The sequence below is a fragment of the Scyliorhinus canicula genome, chromosome 3 (assembly GCF_902713615.1).
Source record: "Scyliorhinus canicula chromosome 3, sScyCan1.1, whole genome shotgun sequence".
Lineage (NCBI taxonomy): Eukaryota > Metazoa > Chordata > Chondrichthyes > Carcharhiniformes > Scyliorhinidae > Scyliorhinus > Scyliorhinus canicula.
The window spans coordinates 38,496,109-38,516,728 of NC_052148.1; the positions used below are offsets into that span (position 1 = coordinate 38,496,109).

The 20,620-nt window shown below is 46.9% G+C and overlaps 1 protein-coding gene across 5 annotated transcripts in view; it reads left to right on the plus strand.

Moving 5' to 3' along the window:
• The window catches only part of uvssa (UV-stimulated scaffold protein A), a 112,063-nt gene that overhangs the window by 36,084 nt on the left and 55,359 nt on the right, over positions 1–20,620 (plus strand). For all 5 annotated transcript variants that reach the window (XM_038793335.1, XM_038793338.1, XM_038793336.1 and 2 more), the window contains one exon: positions 11,471–11,624. In XM_038793335.1, the coding sequence (XP_038649263.1) occupies positions 11,471–11,624 (154 nt within the window). The remainder of the gene's footprint in view (positions 1–11,470; positions 11,625–20,620) is intronic.

Consider the following 20,620-nt stretch of genomic DNA (forward strand, 5'->3'; position numbering starts at 1 on the left):
GTTCTCCCATGGCTGCGTGGGATTCCTCCAGGTGCTCCGGTTTCCTCCCACAAGTCCAGAAAGACGTGCCGTTAGGTAATTTGGACATTGTGAATTCTCCCTTTGTGTACCCGAACAGGAGTCCGTGTGGAGTTTGCACATTCTCCCCGTTTCTTCGTGGGTTGCACCCCCACAACACAAAGATGTGCAGGTTAGGTGGATTGGCCACACTAAATTGCCCCTTAATTGGAAAAAAGTAAATACTTGGGTACTCTAAATTTAAAAAAAATTATTAGACCGTTATGCGTTTTTCCATATTCATGTTTTTTTATTATTATTTCAGTTATCTCTCACAGAGAGAGTTTCCTGTGTCTTTTCTAAAATGGCATCTTATAAAGTTTTACTGAAATTTAGTTTTAAACCAGAATATTTTGGGGTTAATTTCTTATAGTCTTCTTGACGGAGTCAGCAAGATTTGGTTTCAAGGACTTCAACTCCAGGAATTGAATTTAAATCTTGGCTGACACTCCATTGCAGCATGAAAAACTACTTCATTGTTGAAGTTTTTTCTTTCTGATCAGCCATCAAATCAAAGTCTAATCTGGCTATAATATAGGAAGCGCAGCAGCCAATTTGCACGCAGCAAAGCCTCTCCAACAGTGATGCAATGGTAACCAGTTAATCCTTTCTGTGTTATTGGTTATGGGACAACCCAGGCCAGTAGGGGAACTCCACTGTTTTTCATCAAATTGTGCGACAGGATATTGCATGTCAAAAGTTAATAGCTTATCTGACACCTCCGACAGTGCACCACTCCCACAGCACAGCACTTCAGCCTAGACTTTATGCTTATATATGTAGAGTGGCATTTAAAAATTCCCAGTCATCTGACTCAGATGAGAGGCCCGAGCTATTACGGATTTGTTGACAATGAGTAGCAGTACAATGTTATTCAATATAACTGGATTAGGGAGTAGGAAAATCAGGCAGACTTCCCACTTCCCACCAGGGGCTGGTTTAGCACACTGGGCTAAATCACTGGCTTTTAAAGCAGACAAAGGCAGGCCAGCAGCACAGTTCAATTCCCGTACCAGCCTCCCCGAACAGGTGCCAGAATGTGGCGACTAGGGGCTTTTCACTGTAACTTCATTTGAAGCCTACTTGTGACAATAAGCGATTTTCATTTTCATTTTTCATTTCACTCCTCATTGTTATACAGCAGCCCAGGATTGATGGGCTTTGCAATGGATCCAAGTTCCACTCTGCTTCCTCTCCTTCTGTAGCTCACTACCTTGGCTGCTTATGGGGAATAATCATTTAGATGTAACATTGGACAAACGCTGGGACTTGTGGAGCTAAATAAGAGGCAAAGGCGATTTTAAACACTTCCATGTGATTTTCAATTTAGTTAATAGTTTTGCAAAGGAGTGGGTTGTTGTATGTGTTAGCATGGAATGATGCAACATTCTGAGAGTCTCAACATGCTGAGTTTTTTTTATCTCATCTGGGTAGTACAGCAAGTGCTCTGAATGCAGGTATAGAAGAACTACCTCATGAAATCATGAATGGCTCATCGCATGATTTATTTTGTTAACCTACCTTCGGAACTCAAGATATTCTAATTGCACATTCAATTGCTGATGATATCAAATTTGTTTCTTTTAACAAATCCACTAATCTAAATTTTAAAAATGAAATTATGCAACAAAATAGGAATTTAGGTTTTAAAAAGGAATTATCAGCTAATTTTAATTTAGTTACTTCAATGCCAAGAAAAATTCTAAAATAGTCTGGGGAGTTTGATGAGCAATAACAAAGGAAAATGTCCTGAAAGGTGAGATGAGCTTGCTCAGGAAAATAACCAAAGCAATCTTGGATTTTGACACCATCTCTATTTCTATCAACCCTTATTATCAAGTAGGAAAAGATTAAAAATACACCTCCTGTCAACTTTATCCATTAAAATTCCTATGTTCATATTTCTAATGGAAACTGTCTGGATAAAATTGTCACATTGTAAGTACATCCTCACCCATTAGAAGTGCTATGGCAAATTCATATCGACATTTTCTATTTTAAATGAGGTTGCAGGAATATATACATCTGCCCAGTTTTCCCTTCCTTGGACAGGAACATTGGGCAGGGTATGTAACGCCTGTCTCATCTGATGCTGCTAATTTTGGGTCCCTGTTAAGTTGTAAGTTCCGCCACAGGCAATCAATTGGTTGTAATATTTTGCCAGTATTGATAATCTGGCGGAACACAAATTAAGAAGATTGTATGGGACTTCTGTCAGGACACAAAGGCCTTGAAATTATTCCATGCAAATGCAACGTCTAAATGCATAATACATGTGTGTACAATTTAAGGAGATATTTGTATTTCATTTTAAAACTGTTGAGGATTTAGGAACATTTTAATTTACTTTAAATTAATTTAGTAAACCTACAGAATTAGTTGAATTCCAGTACTTTGAAACTCCAGATGTTTTCTTTTGAAAAGTAGTTGTCCTTGGTGAGAAAGTTTTCTAATACAGACATCTCCCATGTCATGTTGATGATAATTTTAAGAATATGTATGTCGATCTGTTATTTTGAAATGGTGGATAATTTTTTTTCCAATCGCAAAGTTTGCTAAAAGCAAAATACTGCGGATGCTGGAAAAACACAGCAGGTCTGGCAGCATCTGGGGAGAAAGAAACAAAATTAATGTTTCGGGACCAATATGACTTCTTCAGAACACAAAGTTTAGCAGTTAGTCAGCTATTAGATTGTTTATACATTTTTCTTTCTGTCTTCATGCTGCAGATGAAAATATTGCAGAATTGTTTATCTTTACATGTGAGATAATTAAGATGAGTGGTGTGAGTGAGTCAATCCAAATTAGTGAAATATGGAAGGCCATGGGCGGGATTCTCCCATGCTGCGCTGTTTGGGAATGCCGATATTTCGCGTGATGCCGGTCTGACGTCATCCCGCCATTCTTCCAACCGGCGAGAACGGCGTCATCGAGGTCGGCACTGCGCCTGCCGGAGAATCGCCCGAGGTGCTAAGTATGGCGATTCTCCGGGCCTACCGCTATTCAGCCGACCGAATGGGCCGAAGGCGTGACCCCAACTCACGCCGTCGCCGTTCACCCCTGCTAAATCAATTCGTCAGCCAGACGTGCTGGCTGACGATGCGGAGTGAGGAGGTGAGCGGCCGTCGTTCTTGGAGGCAGCATGATGTGGCGTCCACGGCAGGTGCTGGCAGGAGGAGGAGGAGTTTTAAGGAAGGGTGCTCGGGGGGCTGGGGGGGTGGGGAGGGGGAGGAGGAGGAGGAGGAGGGGGGGAGGAAGAGGGGGAAGGGGGCGAAGGGTGCAGTCATGTCCGGGGTGGGGGTGGGAAGGGGGGCGGCGGGAGGGGCAGGGGGCCTCCATGTTCCCGGGGGTTTCTGCGGGAGCGACATGCAAGTTGAGGTCATGCTGATGGGTAAAGGCCACTGGCGCCGCCATCCCGCGCGGCCACATACCTTGACCTTGGGTGCGCCCAGCAGCCCCTCCCCCCCCCCCCCCCACCCACCCCCACACACACACACAGGAGCCCCAACACCGAGCCCCCGTGACGGCATGGCCAGCCCACGGTGGCGCAATGAGGAGGGACAGGGTAAACTGGGCGGTGGATGGAGACTGTGGGCAGGGGTCAGGGTGCCTGTGTGTCTGTAGCGAGTCCAGGAAACCGGGGAACACATGTATCCCATGGCACATGACTGTCGACGTGTCAAAGCGCCATTGTTAAACATGTTGTATCTCCTCCCTCCTGCAGATCGGCATGTTTGCGCACCAGCCAGCGATGTTTGTTGCCGTGGCGGGAGCCGCTGCCGTGCAGGTGGCTCTTCGGCAGCGTTGACGCAGGCGGCTCAGAGCAGCGGCGGCTGCAGCAGAGGGACTGGTTGCAGAGGGCCTCGTGCCACCTGCTCAGGCTGCAGGCCCGCCTGCCCGACAGGTGCAGGAGGAGGCGGAGGGGGACGATGACCACCACATCGTCGGGGATGCACAGGATGAGGATTCTGATCTTGATGGGGCGTAGGGGGTGGAGGAGGACTAGGTGGCGGTGCCAAGGTGCCGGAGGCGCCCCATGAGGCTTCGAGTGTACGCCACCGCGTATCGTTCGAGGACCTACCGGACAGGGCATGCAGGAGGAGACTCCGGATGAGTAGGGAGACCGTCGCACATTTATGCCGCCTCATGGCACACCTGGCACCACGTGGAACAGGGGGAGGACATGCTGTTCCGGTGACGGTAGCCCTCAACTTCTACGTGACAGGGTTGTTCCAGGCGCCGAGCGGGGACCTGTCCGGTATCTCACAGGCATCGGTGCACCGGTGCATCCGAGCAGTAACCGATGCCCTGTATGCCATCGCCGACCGTTTCATCCAGTTTCCATTCATCCAGTTTCCAGTGGACCGTGCACACCAGGATGCCCGGGCAGCGGGATTCGCCTCTGTGGCCAGAATATCAATGGTCCAGGGGGTGATTGGGGTGCACATCGCCATACATCCACCATCGTAGAACAGGGACGTGTTCATGAACAGAAAGGGGACCTACTCCATGAACATTCAGGTGGTCTGCGACCACTGCATGCAGATCATGCATGTGTGCGCCCAGTACCCCAGCAGTGTGCATGATGCCTTTATACTGGCGCAATTTTACATCCCCTCCATGTTCGAGGGAACACCCCCCCCCCATCCCTGGCTGAGGGGCTGGTTGCTTGGCGACGGGTTACCCGTTGCGGTCGTGGCTGATGACACCTATACGGAGGCCACAGACCAACGTGGGGACCCGCTACAATGAGACCCGTGCAACAACCAGGGGTGTTGTGGAGAGGTGCTTTGGCCTCTTAAAGATACGCTTCAGGTGCCTGGACCTCTCTAGAGGGGCCCTCCAGTACCATTCAGAGAGGGTCGGCCACATAGTTCTGCTGCATGCTGCACAACATACCCTAGCAGAGGGGCGATGTCCTGGAGGAGGAGGCACAGGGGGAGCCCAATGAGGGCGACGCATCTGCACATGAGGAGGAGGAAGAGGATGGGGGGGGGGGGGGGGGGGGGCACAGGCATGACATGGGGGCTGGATATGGCTGGGATGCTGCACGACGCCACCGGCTTGGCGAGCGAGCATGCGAGGCGTTGATCGGCGCACGTTTCACGAACTAGGGAAGGGCATCGCTGAGCAAGGCATGTGCACCACCATTCCGCACCACCCAGCACCCCCCACCTCCTGCACCATCCGACAACCCTGGCTCCCACACCACCACTTTCACAGCACCTTACACCTGCGGCACAACGGGATGGTCTCACACAATTGCTTGTGTAAGCGGGTGTGATCAGTACCATGTTGAATGATGACAACCCGCTCTGCGACGAACTGTGAGCTCCGGATCACTAGACAATGTCTGATTCATGGCCACAGCTACACCCTCCACCTCGGTGGTCCCTGTATGCGTCACGGACACTCCATCATATGGCCATGTGGAGTAGCTGGCATCGGTGTGCCGAGGCCGACGGGGTGTTGGGTGGGTGAAGAACACACAGCCGGCCTCACCGTTGTACCGAACTTCGACCCCAAGGCCACTCGGTCCCCTTCACGACCCCACAAGCACCAGACATAGCACAGAGTCATCTAGATTTTGTGTAACAGTGACTTTATTTGTGACATTCACAGACAAGTGCCCGAGCCCCTATAACTAAGCTGTGCCCTGCACCCGTGCAAACTTACTACATGTCTAAATTCTTTGCCTTACGTGCCCTATCACTACGCTTGGTGTTTCCCCAGACGGTCAAGCAGGAGTGGAGGCGGACTGCTGAGACTCCTGCCCTGCGACGTGGCTCCCCATTGGCGCGCGTTTCCTGGGGCGGCCCGACTTGGATGGGCCAGGCTGCTTGGCGGGCATGCTGGATGGCGTGGTGCCACCCTGTTCTGCCTGCTGCCCACCAGATGCACCAGGGACGGAACGTGGTGGGGGGGGAGTCCGAGTGTTCCGGGACCTCCTTTGCTGGAGTCACCAGGACAGGCCCCATATCCTCCTCCTCCTTCGGGAAGCCTGGTGGCCCCCGGGCCTCACTATGGGATGGTGCTGCAAGCGGAGACAAGCGCCGTGGCACCACCGACACCTGGCCCTGCCAGTCCTGGAGGCCTGCTGTGGCATCGACCGGGGTCAGAACTTTCGCAGCGATGGAGCTCAGGGAGTGTGCCATCGCTGTCAGGGACTGTGCAACCTCCCGCTGAGCTTGTGCGACGCCATCCAGCACGTGCGCAAGGCCGCCGATGCTCTCAGTGATGGCCTGCTGGGACTGGGCCATGGCCTGCTGAGACTCGGCCAGACCCCGGAGCGCGGCGGCAATGTCCAGCTGGCTCTGGGACAGGTCTGTTGTGAGAGGGCAGCCCTGTCGTGGGCTACGGATGACGCGTGCACATGAAGCCCCACGCCCTGCAGAACCTCACCCATGGCTGAAACCGTTGCCCCCATTGCCTCCACCGTGGACGCCACCCGTGCGGTGTCGGTCTGGGTGGTAGTCATGACTGGCACCACTCCCTGCTCCTGGACGCGGATGGACTCCTCCAACTGTGTCTGAAGATGCTGGAAGGCGGCCATCATCCCGTTGTCCACTCCCTGGGTTTCCAAACGCATCGGGTCTGTGGGTGGGTCTGGTAAGTCCAGTAACCCGGGAACCGTCTGGGCGGGAGCTGGGCCTGGCCTGCCCTCCGACCATCCAGCCCCTCGGCTGCTTCTACCTCCACGTGCTGTACCGGTTCGGCTGTGTGATGTGCACCAGTCAATGTCCCAGAAGCCTCATCACTAATGTGCCCAACTGAGGTGAGTGTATCTGCGATGGCGGAGGGTGTGAGTGACAGCAGTGAGACAAGGTCCATGTCCTCATCGGACCCCAGGTCTGGGGTCTCCTGGGTCGAGCCTTGGACCGATAGATGTTGTCCCTGGCCCATGTGAAGTGCCGTTTCCGGTGCGTCCATCATCTGTCTGGCTGTCCTCTGTGCATCACTGTCCTGGCTCTCCGTCCTCTCTTTATCCGCCTCATGGCCGTCAGTGTCCTGACTGTCCGTCCTGTGTTCGTCAGTGTTGTTTCTGTCAGTCCTCGGTGTATCCGCTTCCTGTGCCCCGGCCTCGGAAGAGGGCCCTCCTTCTGTCTTCCTTCCCCTCCCTGGCATGCGTCCCTGTGGGTGGATGAACTTGGAACTGGACGGTGGAGGCTTCTCCGAGACATTCCCGGACGATCGGCTGCTGGCCCTGGGATACACAATATAGCATGTATCGTTAGACACACAAAGTAGGGTGTAAGGGGGTGAAGGGGGCAGTGTGAGGGGGTGGAGAGTGAGGGGGGTGGAGGGAGCAGTGTGAGGGGGTGCAGTTTGGGGGGGTTAGGGGGTTGAGGGGGCAGTGTGAGGGGGGGATGGAGGAGGTGAGGGAGTGTAGCCAGGCAGGGGAGTCTCACTTGGTACTGCGCCTCCGAACTGGCATGGCGCTACCTCCCGGGTGGCAGCTCCCCCAGCGAGGTCCAGAGCCCTCTGCTCATGGACGGGGAGGGGGTGCAGCACAGGTGATTCCCCCTCCAGTTATTGCATGCTCACGATGGTTGTGGGCTGTCTTGTCCTGCAGGGGGGGGAAGCATCAGAGTTAGGCGGTCAGCAGCAAGACGCGCAGATGTTGGGAACATTATGACTGGGGTTGGGGGCACTGAGCACCATGCCATGGCAGCTCGCAAGGGGGGGTGTGGTGCCCATGTGGGTCGAGTGCAACATGGTGCCCCCCTGTCCTGCGTGGGCAGGGGAGCGCGAAACGTGGTGGGGGGGGGGAGGGAGGGGTGGGGTGCGGCCCGAGGGAACTCTCGGGGTACTTACCCTGGTAGCCCTCGTGAGGTCGTGGAGCTTCTTGCGGCACCGGTCTCCAGAGCGGGGGGTGTGCCCCACAGCGCTGACGCCGATGTCCACTTCACGCCAGCTGCGCTTGACTGTGCTGGCCGGGTACCGATGGCCACGTCTTGGGCACAGACTCGCCCTGCGCTCTTCAACTGCGTCCAGCAATGCCTCCAGGTCATTGTGCCGGAACCTGGGAGCAGCACGGCGTGGCTCAGCCATCTCTATCTATCGGGACCTGTGCGTGAATCGCGCACAGTAAATGACGCGGCGCGCCGTCATCCGGGCGTCGCGCAGTGACGGCGCTGCTCTGGCGCCACGCCCACCGCGTTCCTCGCGGTCCTGCTGCTGGCCCCATTTCGGGGCCTGAATCGATGCTGCCGGCGGACCGTTTGTGCCGTTGTGAAACGCGACGGCATTCACAACGGCGCGGACACTCTGACTCGCCATCGGAGAATCCTGCCCCATGTGGTTTATTGTTACTGACCACAGTTGATTTATAAGACAGACTGAAAGCTGGTGTCAACGAAAGTTAATGGTCAGGACTAAGAATACTGGGCGGGATTCTCCGCCGGTGGGATTCTCCGTTTTGCCGCCGCCCAGGGGTTTCCCGACGGCATGGGGTTGCCTCACAATGGAAAACCCATTGACCGGCCGGAGTTATGGAGAATCCCGTCGGCGGGTCAAGGCAGAAAAATGGTGCGGTGGTGCGGAGAATCCAGTCCACTGTTTTTATTGATATATGTTAATGACTTACATTTGTGTTATGGGGCATAATTTCAAAATTTCCATATGACTTGGAAGTATTGTGAACTGCACGGAGCATTGTAATAGACTTCAGAAAGACACAGAAAAAGGCTGATCCGATGGGTGGACACGTGGCTGATGAAATCTAATGGAGAGGTGTTTCATGATAGATTTTGATTCGAAGTAGTCAAATAAGGGAGATCTAAAATAGAACCCTGGAGGTATAAGTCAAAAAATCATTGAAGGTGGCATGAGTAAATGACTCCCTCTGTCTGTCTGTCTGTCTCTCTCTCTTTCTCCCTCTCTTTCTGTTCTCCAAAGGGAAGAGAAGGTTGTGCAGGGATTTTATAGAGGTGTTCAAAATGATGAGGGATCTAGATAGGAAAGAAATGGTTCCCTTTGGTGGAAAGGTCAAGTACCAGATCAAAGGACAACAATTTAATGTGATCGACAAAAGGACCAAAGGTGACGAGACAAAAATGTTTTTTTTTCCTGCAATGGGTAGTCCAGATCCGAATGAACTGCTTTGGGGTATTGTAAAGACCGATCAATCACGACTTTGAAAAAGGAATTGGATAACATCCGAATTAAGAAAGTTTGGAGGACTACAAGGTGACGGTGAGGGAGTGGGTCTAGCATAATCACACTTGTAAAGAGCAGGCACAGAATTGATGGGCCAATTGATGGGGTGTCACATCGGCACAGTGGTTAGCACTGCTGCCTCACAGCTCCAAGATGTGCTGGTTAGGTGGATTGACCATGCTAAATTGCCCCTTAGTGTCCAAAAGATTAGGTCAGGTTACTTTACAGGGAGAGGGTGACAGCGTGGGCCAAGATAGGGTGTCTTTTCCAAGGGCTGGTGCAGACTCGATGGGCTGAACGGCATACTTCTGCACTGTGAATTCTATTAACTATACTATTAAAATTATAGAAACCCTACAGTGCAGAAGAAGGCCATTCAGCCGATCAAGTCTGCACTGACTGTCTGAAAGAGTACCCTACCCAGGTCCACTACCCTATTATATCAATAACCCTTTAACCTAACTTAAACATCTTTGGACTGTGGAAGGAAACCGGAGCACCCGGAAGAAACCCACACAGACATGGGGAGAGTGTACAAACTCCACACAGACAGTCACCAGAGAATTGAATCCGGGTCCCTGGAGCTGTGAGGCAACAGTGCTAACCACTGGCCTCCTTCTATGCTGTAACCATAGTACTGTAGTTTCAATTAAAGCAAGTTTATAAAATCATTTGGTGACATTTTCTTTGACCAACCATCTCCAAAACCAAACCCTTTTTACTCAACAAGTTAACATCTATCCCAAATAGGGTTAAACTTCATTCAGAGAACAATGGGTTAAAAGTTTAAAAAGCATTAGAATCCATAGGTGCTTTCCATGGTTCAACTTCTATCAGCTGCTTCTATTATCTGTCTCAACAATTTACCAATTAAACTTCAGAGCAGATCCAATGTTGTTAAAGTAAGGGTAAAGCCTCACAGCTGAGGAAACCTTCCTTCTCTCTCTCTCTCTGCACCACTGAGGCCCTTTATCTTCTCCCTAATCCCAAGATTTCTGTCAGGACATAATCTCTTTCTCAAATTTACATTTTAATTACAAGTCCTGGTGAACTTGCTAAAATCAATAATGTCAGCATTCAGTGGCCTAGCTTTCAGCTACAGGCCCAGCCTAGCCATTTCCTACTATTGATTAATCTTTTTAACTCTATCTTTGTTATTGCTTCAGGCAAATAGGTGACACTGAACAATTTCAAAATGATTTTGGCATTTTATAGTTTTGTACGAAGGTCACAGTTATAACAATGTGATTCAGTGTTTGAAACATAAAAGACAAAAACATTATTTTTTTGCCACGATGTTTTGTACTTTATTCTACTAGATTTGTTTTATCCTTGCATGCAAGCATAATTTTGATTAATGACCCTTTGCTGCCTTGGAATTACTTGATCCAGATGATTTTTGATATAACCCATCACTAAACCAAGTAATTTTATTCCTTGTTCCCCTACAGTTTTCCCCTCATCAAACTGCTTGGTACAGTTTCAGAGAGGACTGAGGTCTTCTGATGTCTTGTCCAAGTGCCAGTCCATGTATTAACCTGGTCAGAGAGTGTCTCGTGATTTAATTGTTTACTTGACCTTGAGGCCCATCGCAGCTGAGTCTGGTCCTTCTCTCCTCGCATGTGTGCACTTTTCATTTCCAGCAAGAGTCACCCGACTAGTGATCAAGGGGAAACTCTAGCTTTCCCCACAACCTCTTTCATGATTTTTGGCGCATGGTTAACTGTAGAACCCCACTTCTACTGACTTGCTGTGTAGGTATGGGATTCAGAAAGCTACCTTTTTGGACTTCAAGGCTCACTGCCAAAACATACAGTCCAGTTCACCGTGAGGTGAGAGGAACAAATGCTTTTTGCTGTATGTTCCATTAACTGTATTTACAAAACCTACTTAAACATTTTTGTGTTTACAACTTCTTTTGTACACCATGTAATAATGAAGAATTTGATAATTATAGTCAACTCTTATTTGTCTAACTATGAATATTAGTTTATTTAATTAACCTAAGTGCTTAGAATAACAGAATTCATTCCAATTATTGAATCAGAATTCTGGTTCAATTATCATGGGGATACCATAGGATTTGACCACAACGTGAGTTTGACTGAAAATGTTTGATCAAAGTGGTGACTTGTTCAAAAGCTTTATTTTGTGTGTTTTGTTTCTGTGGCTTTTTTTATATATGGTATACAGACAAAACATACAGATCTTATTGTGATAGTTTACATTGTGTATGTACTGTGTGTAACTCCAGGACTGGAGCCACTAGCAGCAATAACCAAGGAAACAGTGAAGAGAGTAATGCAGTCTCCTCAGCCCCCACCATCACGGAGGAATGATGAGGAACTTGATCCAACAAGTGCAGCAGCAACATTAAAGATCTTGAAAAGGAAACTGGAGAAGTACAAGTAAGTGCTTGTTATTTTGTCTTTTGTGACCATATTCTTACAGATAAATACACCATTATCTACTTCAGGAACGAGAATAATATGTATTTTTATTGCATTTTTACACAAGATTTAAAATAAATGTCCTTCAGCACTTTTCAGAATGACAATAGGACAGGCGCCTCCATCAGACATTCCTGGTTTCATATTGCCTTGCAAAGAAAGCAGCTTTATGTCAGCATAGTAAAAATGGAAAGCAGTACTTTAAGATGATGGGTCTTTGCATTAGCGAAGCTCTGATGGAGCTACACTGCATGTGCTTTCATATTACAAGTAAGTTTTTATTTTTCACCTGCAGTTGACACCAGTTATCTCAGGATTGACCTTGTATCCTTACCCTGAACAATGCATCATTAATCACCTATTAATAATGATTAAGTCTGCAGAAGATGCAGAGTTTCTCATGTCACGCTGTTTGCTTCCGTATCTCCAGATGTGCCATAGCATAGTTTTATATCATGATGATCTATGAATTCACCTGGATGAAACAGACTTGAAACTATTATGCAGATTAACAGGGAAACTCAATAAATGTTTCAACAGAAGTGAATGAACATTAGAAAGACTTCTGTTTATGCTATATAACACTTTCACATCTCCCAAAACATTTCACATTGAAGGAGTTACTTTAAAATGTATTTCCTACTGTTGGGTAAGTGAACTTAAAGCTATTTTGTTCTATATTGCTCACCCAGGGGAAACAACTTCTCAGTATTACCCTGTCAAGCCACTTCATAATCTTTAATGTTTCAATGTGATCACCTCTCATTCTTCTAAACCCCAAAGACTATCAGTGGGATTCTCTGACCCCCCTCCGATCCCCCGTATTCTCTGGCGCCATGTTTCGGGCGGGGGCGGGGTTCATGCCACGCTGGTCGGGGGCCGTTGGCAGCAGCCCCCCCCGGCAATTCTCCGGGTCCCGATGGGCCAAGCGGCCGTCCGTTTTTGGCCAGTCCCGCCGGCGTGGGTTAGACATTGTCCCACACAGCGGGACCTGGCAGGTAAGTCGGCTGTGGGGGGGGGGGGATCCGACCCCCAGGGGGGCCCGGCCTGGTCCGTGATCGGGGCCCACGATCTGCAGGCGGGCCTGTGCCGTGGGGGCACTCCTTCCTCCCCGCCGGCCCCTGTAGGGCTCCGCCATGGCCGGCGTGGAGAAGAGAACCCCCCGCGCATGCACCAAAACACGGCTACGGTTCCGCGTATGCGCGAGATCACGCTGGCCTACTGGTGCGGCGCCAACCCCTCCGGCGTACACCTTGCCCCAGAAAGTGCGGAGAATTCGATATCGGAGTGGTTCGTGCTGTTTTTACCGCTGGCATGGGGACTTAGTCCCAGTAAAGGTGAATCCCGCCCTATAAGCCCAATTTTCTCCACCTTTACTCAAAGGACAACCTTCACTTCCCTGGAACCATTCTTGTGAATCTTCACTGTGCTACCCACAATGCAAGTATATTCTTCCTTAAATATGGAGACCAGAATTGAATTGAGTACTCCAGGTGTGGTCTCACCAAAGCCCTGCGAAATTGTAGCAAGACTTCTTTATTGATGTACTCCAATCCCCTTGTAATAAAGGCCAACATGATTTCCCAATTGTTTGCTGTACCTGCAAGCAAACCTATTGTGTTCTTAGGGTGAGTACACCCAAGTCTTGCTGCACATCACCATTTACAACTTTTGCATCTTTTCAAACATATTCTGCTTTTCTTTTCTTCTGGCCAAAGTGAATAACCTCATACTTCCCCACATTATACTCTATCTGCCATCTTTTCCCCACTCCGGTAGCCTGTCTGTTTCTCTTTGCTGCCTCTGTGTCCTCCTCTCAGCTTGCTTTCCCACCTAACTTTATAACATCAGTAAACTTCGAAGAGATGGAGAGTAATGTATCTAAATTATTAGGGATTATAAATGGCCACGGCCTCAGCACTGATCTTTGCAGCTCTCCTAGTCACAACTAGCCAACTTGAAAATATCCCATTTATACTACTCTCTTCCTGTCCATTGAACAATCCCCTAATATATTACCTCCAACCCCATAAGCCCTTCTCTTGTGTATTAACCTTTTGTGTCGCACTTTATTGCATGCCTTTTGGAAATCTGTAAGTATACCACATCTACTGGTTCCTTCCTGGCATCCTTCGATTATAAAAAGAATAATAGTTTCGGCTTCCTATACTTGATCAATATTAAATGTTCCTACTGGTAGTGCATGTGTGTTGATTGAGGGTGTGAACAAGGTCAAACCTTGAACTGACCTTGAATAAACAACTGGGTAGCACCTGTTGAAAAGGTTCAGGGCTGAATGAGATTTAGTAGTTACGAGTATATATATATATATATATATATATATACACATATAAAATATATGACGTTCACAATGAGATGCATCTTTAATAGACCATGGTTGACTAGTTTCAATTATATAGTGTGTTATTAAATGTATTTGTTGCGAATGTTATCCTCCATTGCACTTTGCAGAGGTTGCTCTGGTTTTTTGAGACCAATTTGCCTGACATCAGTGTAACCAACTCACAATTGCAGAATTTTACGTGCAAACCCCATTCAGTGCAAATAGTGTTTCTGCAATCTGTTGATCTCGCTGATCAAACATTGAGACAGAAACAGGCCCACAAATTTGGCCCAGATCCCCGGGATGATTAATGCACCATTAGGAATTGCTGCTAATTGCACGCCTTCAAGGAGACCCTAAAAATTAAGTTGGTGCTTTTGCGCACAAGGACTCTCTGACAGGCACACTTTAAAAGCTTTTGAATATAATTTGGTTTTAATTCAGAAGGAAACTAGCAAAATATTCTGCATGTTTTTTAAAAGTAATTTTCAATAATTTAAAATTGGGTTATTCACTGGTGAATTTACACCGTTTAATTTTTGTGTCAAACCTGTTTTCAGTTGTATTAATGAAACTTCACCAAGTTACCACTTTTAAATCTATCAAGAATTTTGTTTTAAATTACATTTTAAAACCAGTAACCAATTGTTCTTGGCCCGTCCGAGATTCTTCCAATGTCCCCAATCTACCCATGGGTGGGCCCTGGAATGTGTAGATTGGCAATGGGCCACTACTGGACAAATAACCATTGCCAATTTCATCCCACCTGCGAAAAATTCAGTGTGGTACGCTGACCTGACACCCTGATGTCTTACTTTCCTCCCGGTTCCGCCTCAGTGAAACTGGTAAATTTCCACCCACGGCGCCCCACCCCAAAACAGTGGTGGATGCAAAATTAGTAACACCCTGTAAGAAACATTTTGCAAGGACGTGGATAAAGAACGGGGATAGAAGCCTGCAAAGTTGCAGTGACCGAAAAACCTCCATGTATAATGTAAAATTCAGTGAAAATGCATTGGATCTGCAAGAAGACTCGTAAGTTAGTTTCAGAATAGTGCTGACTGATCCGCTGGCTTTTCCCAGCATATTCTGCTTTTCATTTCCAACATCTGCTTTTTGCATTTTTGTTTAAAGCAGTCACATAATTGCAACCATGGCCGATTATCGTAGAATCATAGAATTTGCAGTGCAGAAGGGGACCATTCAGCCCATCGAGTCTGCACCAGCCCTTGGAAAGAGCACCCTACTTGAGCCCACACCTCCACTCTAACCCGTAACCCAGTAATCCCACCTTTGGACACGAAGGGACAATTTAGCATGGCCAATCCATCTAACCTGCACATCTTTACACTGTGGGAGGAAACCGGAGCACCAGGAGGAAACCCACCCACGTACACACGGGGAGAACCTGCAGACTCCGCACAGACAGTGACCCAAGCTGGGAATCGAACCTGGGACCGTGGAGCTGTGAAACAACAGTGCTAACCACAGTGCTACTGTGCCGCCCAGTTTTAAGATGCATTTAATTGTGAACAAAATATATTTTGTAGTAGCTGAGAATGATTGTCCGGTACCCTTCTTCTTGGAAAATGCCATCTCCAGAATAATTCAAAGGAATTCCTATAAATAAAAGGTAAAATATGCATTTCTTGTTGACTAGAAATTACCTAGGGGTAGAATTGAAGAAGATCGGGAGTTAACAGAAGAATATAACCTCGTGTATAGAAGGTCTTAGAGACCTAGATTCTTCAGCAGTGAGGCTACTGATTGCAGCATGTCACAGGAGAGAACAAGACAAAGACGATGCAAATTGAATCTTTGTTAATGAAGCTGCGGAGCTTTTGAAATTCATGATGTAGTGGCACACTGAAGAAAGCACTGCTGAAATAGATCTTGATCAAGTAATTGTACTGTGGTTTCAGTGACTGAGTTCTTTGAATCGATCCAGTAGAAACAATTTGGCCTTTATGAATTAGTTGAAGGGTTTCAGGTCACTTGGCAGGAACAGATGAAGGAAATGTACCCCAACCAGTTGAGTAATCTATCTGGGAATGTCTAATACTGACTACTCATAATGGCCTTGCTAGTAAGACTTGACCTCATACCAGATGGATGAGGAAGAACAACTAGACAGTTTCTTCATAGTTTCACCAGATTAGTGGAGAGTGGCAAATAATTTTTTCTTGGACAAACGATTGAAGTAAGTTTTGTATAATTGGCTATCTTTGAGGGAATCTAATCAAGCCGCATAGCTTCATTAGCTAGGTGGCAATGACACTGATAGTATTTATGGTCATAATGACTGCAGCTAGATGATAGATACATCATAATGGGTGCAGAGAAACATGAGAAACGCAAGTTCACTTACCAGTGGTGTATTCTTTCTTGTAATAAATAGAAACCTACACAAGAGGGCAGGCAATATCTACTAGTTTCAGTTGTACAGCCTGTAATATTTGCTCAATCTTACCAAGTTTTATATTTAGTTATTTAGATTGGCACATATCTTTGATCTTTTTTTGTTGGAAGTGTGGTGAGGGAGGAAGACCGTGCACCCGAGCCCGGTAATAGGTGGTGCACTCGGCAATGTTTGGAACATGAAGTTGACCTTTACAGCCAGGCCTCAGTTAAAGAAATCTTCCTAGACAACTGTCCGGATTTACTACTGGTGGGGAGGGATTGATATCAGGCCTCCGCTTGGGTGCTGTGGAAATGGACCTGAATTTTACGTTATTGATGCGGTATTACGCTGGGTAGCCAATTAACGGACATCCAGCATGAAAGACGCTCTGTGAAAGGCTGAGCGCTGGCGAGGAGGGCAGGAAAAGGATGGGCATTAAGAAAAGGGAGCGTGTGGGCTGACTCTTACCATGTGCCCCCTCAGGGGGACAGCTGCTGTAGAGCTGCTGAACCTTAAAAATTAGTAGGCAAACTGTGCCACATGTGCCGAAGTAGCACAATCATACACAGATCACAGTCTCCAAACACATTTATTAATTTTATTTCAATCCAGACTTTCATCCTCCCCAAAACGTAAAGGCCGCCAGGCAACTCATAAAAGCAGATGGGCTATGTAAAATTGTCTTCAATTGTTGTTTAATTAATTTAAATGGTCTTCTTGGTTGTCAGCAGGCGCGCTACTGACTCGTACCTCACCTGCCGACCAAAATATCGCGCAAGGGAGCAATGATTTTACGCACTTCTGGGTCGCTCGTGCTGCCACCCAAACAACATAACATTCTGACCATGGTCTTTGGCTGCCAATGCACTGGGGGTTGTTCCTTTTTTAAGAATACCCAATTCATTTTTTCCAAAGGGGCAATTTAGCGAGGCCAATCCACCTACCCTGCAAATAGAACAGCACAGAACAGGCCCTTCGGCCCTCGATGTTGTGCCGAGCAATGATCAGCCTACTCAACCCCACGTATCCACCCTATACCCGTAACCCAACAACCCCCCCCCCCCCTAACCTTACTTTTAACGACACTAAGGGCAATTTAGCATGGCCAATCCACCTAACCCGCACATCTTTGGACTGTGGGAGGAAACCGGATCTTTGGGTTGTGGGGGTGAAACCCACGCAACACGGGGAGAATGTGGAAACTCCACATAGACAGTGACCCAGAGCCGGGACCGAACCTGGGATCTCGGCGGCGTGAGGCTGCAGTGCTAACTACTGTGCCACCGTGCTGCCCTCTGGGGACTGTTCTAACCTCTGGTTAAGCATTGGGATGGCTGGGAATTCATTCACAATGGTAAAATCGAAAGCTGGCTGGGGATTCTCCTTTGTATTGCCTGATTTGAGGGGATAGCTATACTGATGTTTCCCAAAAGATTGAAGTCATTGGTAGATGCAGTGGCTGGGAAAACTGATGGATGACTTGCTGGGGAAGGAGAGGGTTGTGGGGGATCGCTCCTCTCCTCCTGGTTCACAAGTAGTTCAAGGGGAGATGAAGTTTTAGAATTTACCCGGGCCTCCCCAGCCAGTTGTCTCCTCCCACCAGGTTTCTTTTGGCAGCAGCAAACAGTGCGAGACTCTCGTGCGTGAAGTACAATCGCATGGCAAAGCTGATAATCTAATAATAATAACCGTACTAATAAAATTCTGGACGAAAAGTCGTGCTTTCACTAGTGTGCTTTCACTAGTTTTTAGGTTTGGAATTGAAGAATAGAGAAATTAGACATTTTTGAGTCTGTTCTCAGCTGATCTGAGCAGTGATGGTGAAAGGGCTGTTACAATTTGTCTTGTCCCACTTGTCCTACAGAGGAAGAGAAAAACAGAAAAGGTTCACACTTCCAATTGTTTATCAGTGACCCTTGCTGAAAAATATATATTTGGACATGAAGTGAGCACATGATTGAGTTGGGTGTGATTGCCCTTGTGGTTGAATAGCCTACTAACTCTCCTTGGTCAGAGACACGCATGAAGAATGGCAACTATGGAATTGTTATCCAGTTAGAGAGACAGCCTTCTGTAGACGGGAGAATAAAGATTTGCTATAAAAATCTGTTCTGATGGTAACCTATCTGTTGGTCATAATCTTTTAAAAGTTTTTTTTCCATTAAGTGGCAATTTAGCGTGGCCGATCCACCTACTCTGCACATCATTTGGGTTGTGGGGATGGGACCCATGCAGACACGGGGAGAATGTGTAAACTCTACACGGACAGTGACCCGGGGTCGGGATCGAAGCCGGGTCCTCGGCGGCGTGAGGCAGCAGTGCTAGCCACCGTGCAGCCCCTGCTGGTCATAATTGTGCTACATTTCTAGGAAAATTTAAGCACACAGCAAAGATTCAAATTATGCTTAAGCGAGAAAGGTAAATATATTCTGGGATTTAAAAATGAGAATGAATATTAAAAATAGAATGCAATATTAATTTTCTAATTTTTTGCTAGGCTGCAGCTGGAATATTGTGTGGTTTTTTAAGCACCAGTTATAGGAAGGAATATGGTGGGGGGTGGGGGTAATTGTAGAAACCAGATCAATTGAAATGCCACCAGAATTAGAGCCTGTTGTTATGAAGAACGTATTTTAGAAAATGGAGCTTTTTTTCCCACTGGAATAGGAAAGGTTACAGTGGTATCAAATTTTTATTTTGAGATTAGGAAATGTTTTCGAGGGTAAATAATTAAGCACTGATGTGAATTCACTTGGAGCTGCTCCTGATTGTTGTCAGAGGTGTGTTGGAAGCCCCGTTTATGCGTGTAAATGGGTTCTCCACTGCATTTCCAACAGCTACTGCTCTCGGAGAGTTTCAAGCCACTGGATCTATTGGTTAATGAAATGGTAAGCATGTATTTAGAAACATCATCAGAAAAATGAAGGGGGAAATTAAAAGCGTTCTTTCAACTGAGGGTTATTGGAAATTGAATATTTTACCACCAGTGTCTTTTCAGCCAGAAATAATAACCTAATTTGAAAGGGAATTGGAGAAGTATATTTAAAGGAAGAATAGAAAAGAGTACAGTGGACGGAAGGAAATGAAAGAGAGTAGCTACTTCCAGTTGAAGACCCAGCATTGACACAGATTTCCTATGCTGTTATTTCAATTATACCTCATTTAAACAAGACTGGATATATAACTAAAAATAAAATTACAAGTATACAGTTGTAATATCGAGCAGACTACAGAAATAAATATGAAAATGTGTGATTTATCCATACACGTTGACCTATAGTGTCTAATTGCATCTAAGCATTTATGAATTACTTTGTACTATTAGCCTTCAGAGGATCAAAGGAACACTTGTGTAGCTCATTTGGTTTAGAATTTTCAATTTCCTTTTCTATTTACTAAGTGTCAGCTTAGTTCAGCAGGTAGCTTTCTCAGCTCTGAATGACAAGTTCTGGGTTCAAGCCCCATTGCAGAATCTGAGCACTACAGTACTGAGGAAGTGTGACATCGTTGGAGGTGCCACCTTAGTGAGCACGACACTAAACCTAGGTCCCATCTGTCTGGTCAGATGGGTGTGAAGATCTCTTGATGCTGTTCAAAGAGCAGAGACTTCTCCAGGTTCCTTGACAAACATTCTGTTTAATAAGCTTTCTTAAAAAAAGTCGGATTAAGTGGTCATTTATTTTGTTTGCTGTTTGTAGAATCTTGTTGTGCACAATTTGCTGCACACATTTACCTAAACTTCGGAGTAAGTTAGTTACGATGAGATTTTGAGATATTCTGAAGGCATGGCAAGCTGATTAAATTTTAAAATGGCTTACAGTTTGGTATAAATTCGCAGTTCTCAAAATGTAATATTCAAATGTACATTTGGATTTTTTTTCTCCTAAAAATAGCTTGTGTAATCTTTCAAGTGTTTTAAATGTTAGTTGCTGTTGAGGTAAAATTCTGGAGAAGTGATGAAAAGAGAAAGGTGGCCAGGAAAATGTTGCCAGTATACATTTCTGGTTGTTGCTTTCTCAAGCTGTGTCCACTTTTATTTTCCCTTGGGTGACCTCCAGAATCATCTATAATCCTTGGAGTAAGTTGCCTGCTGGAAACTTCATCAAATTCACTGGCAAGTTGTAATGTGTATAATGACAGTGTTAGTCAAAGTGGGTCTGCATTAATGTGAATGTTAGTGCAAAGGTTAATGAAACTAGAACAGTGATT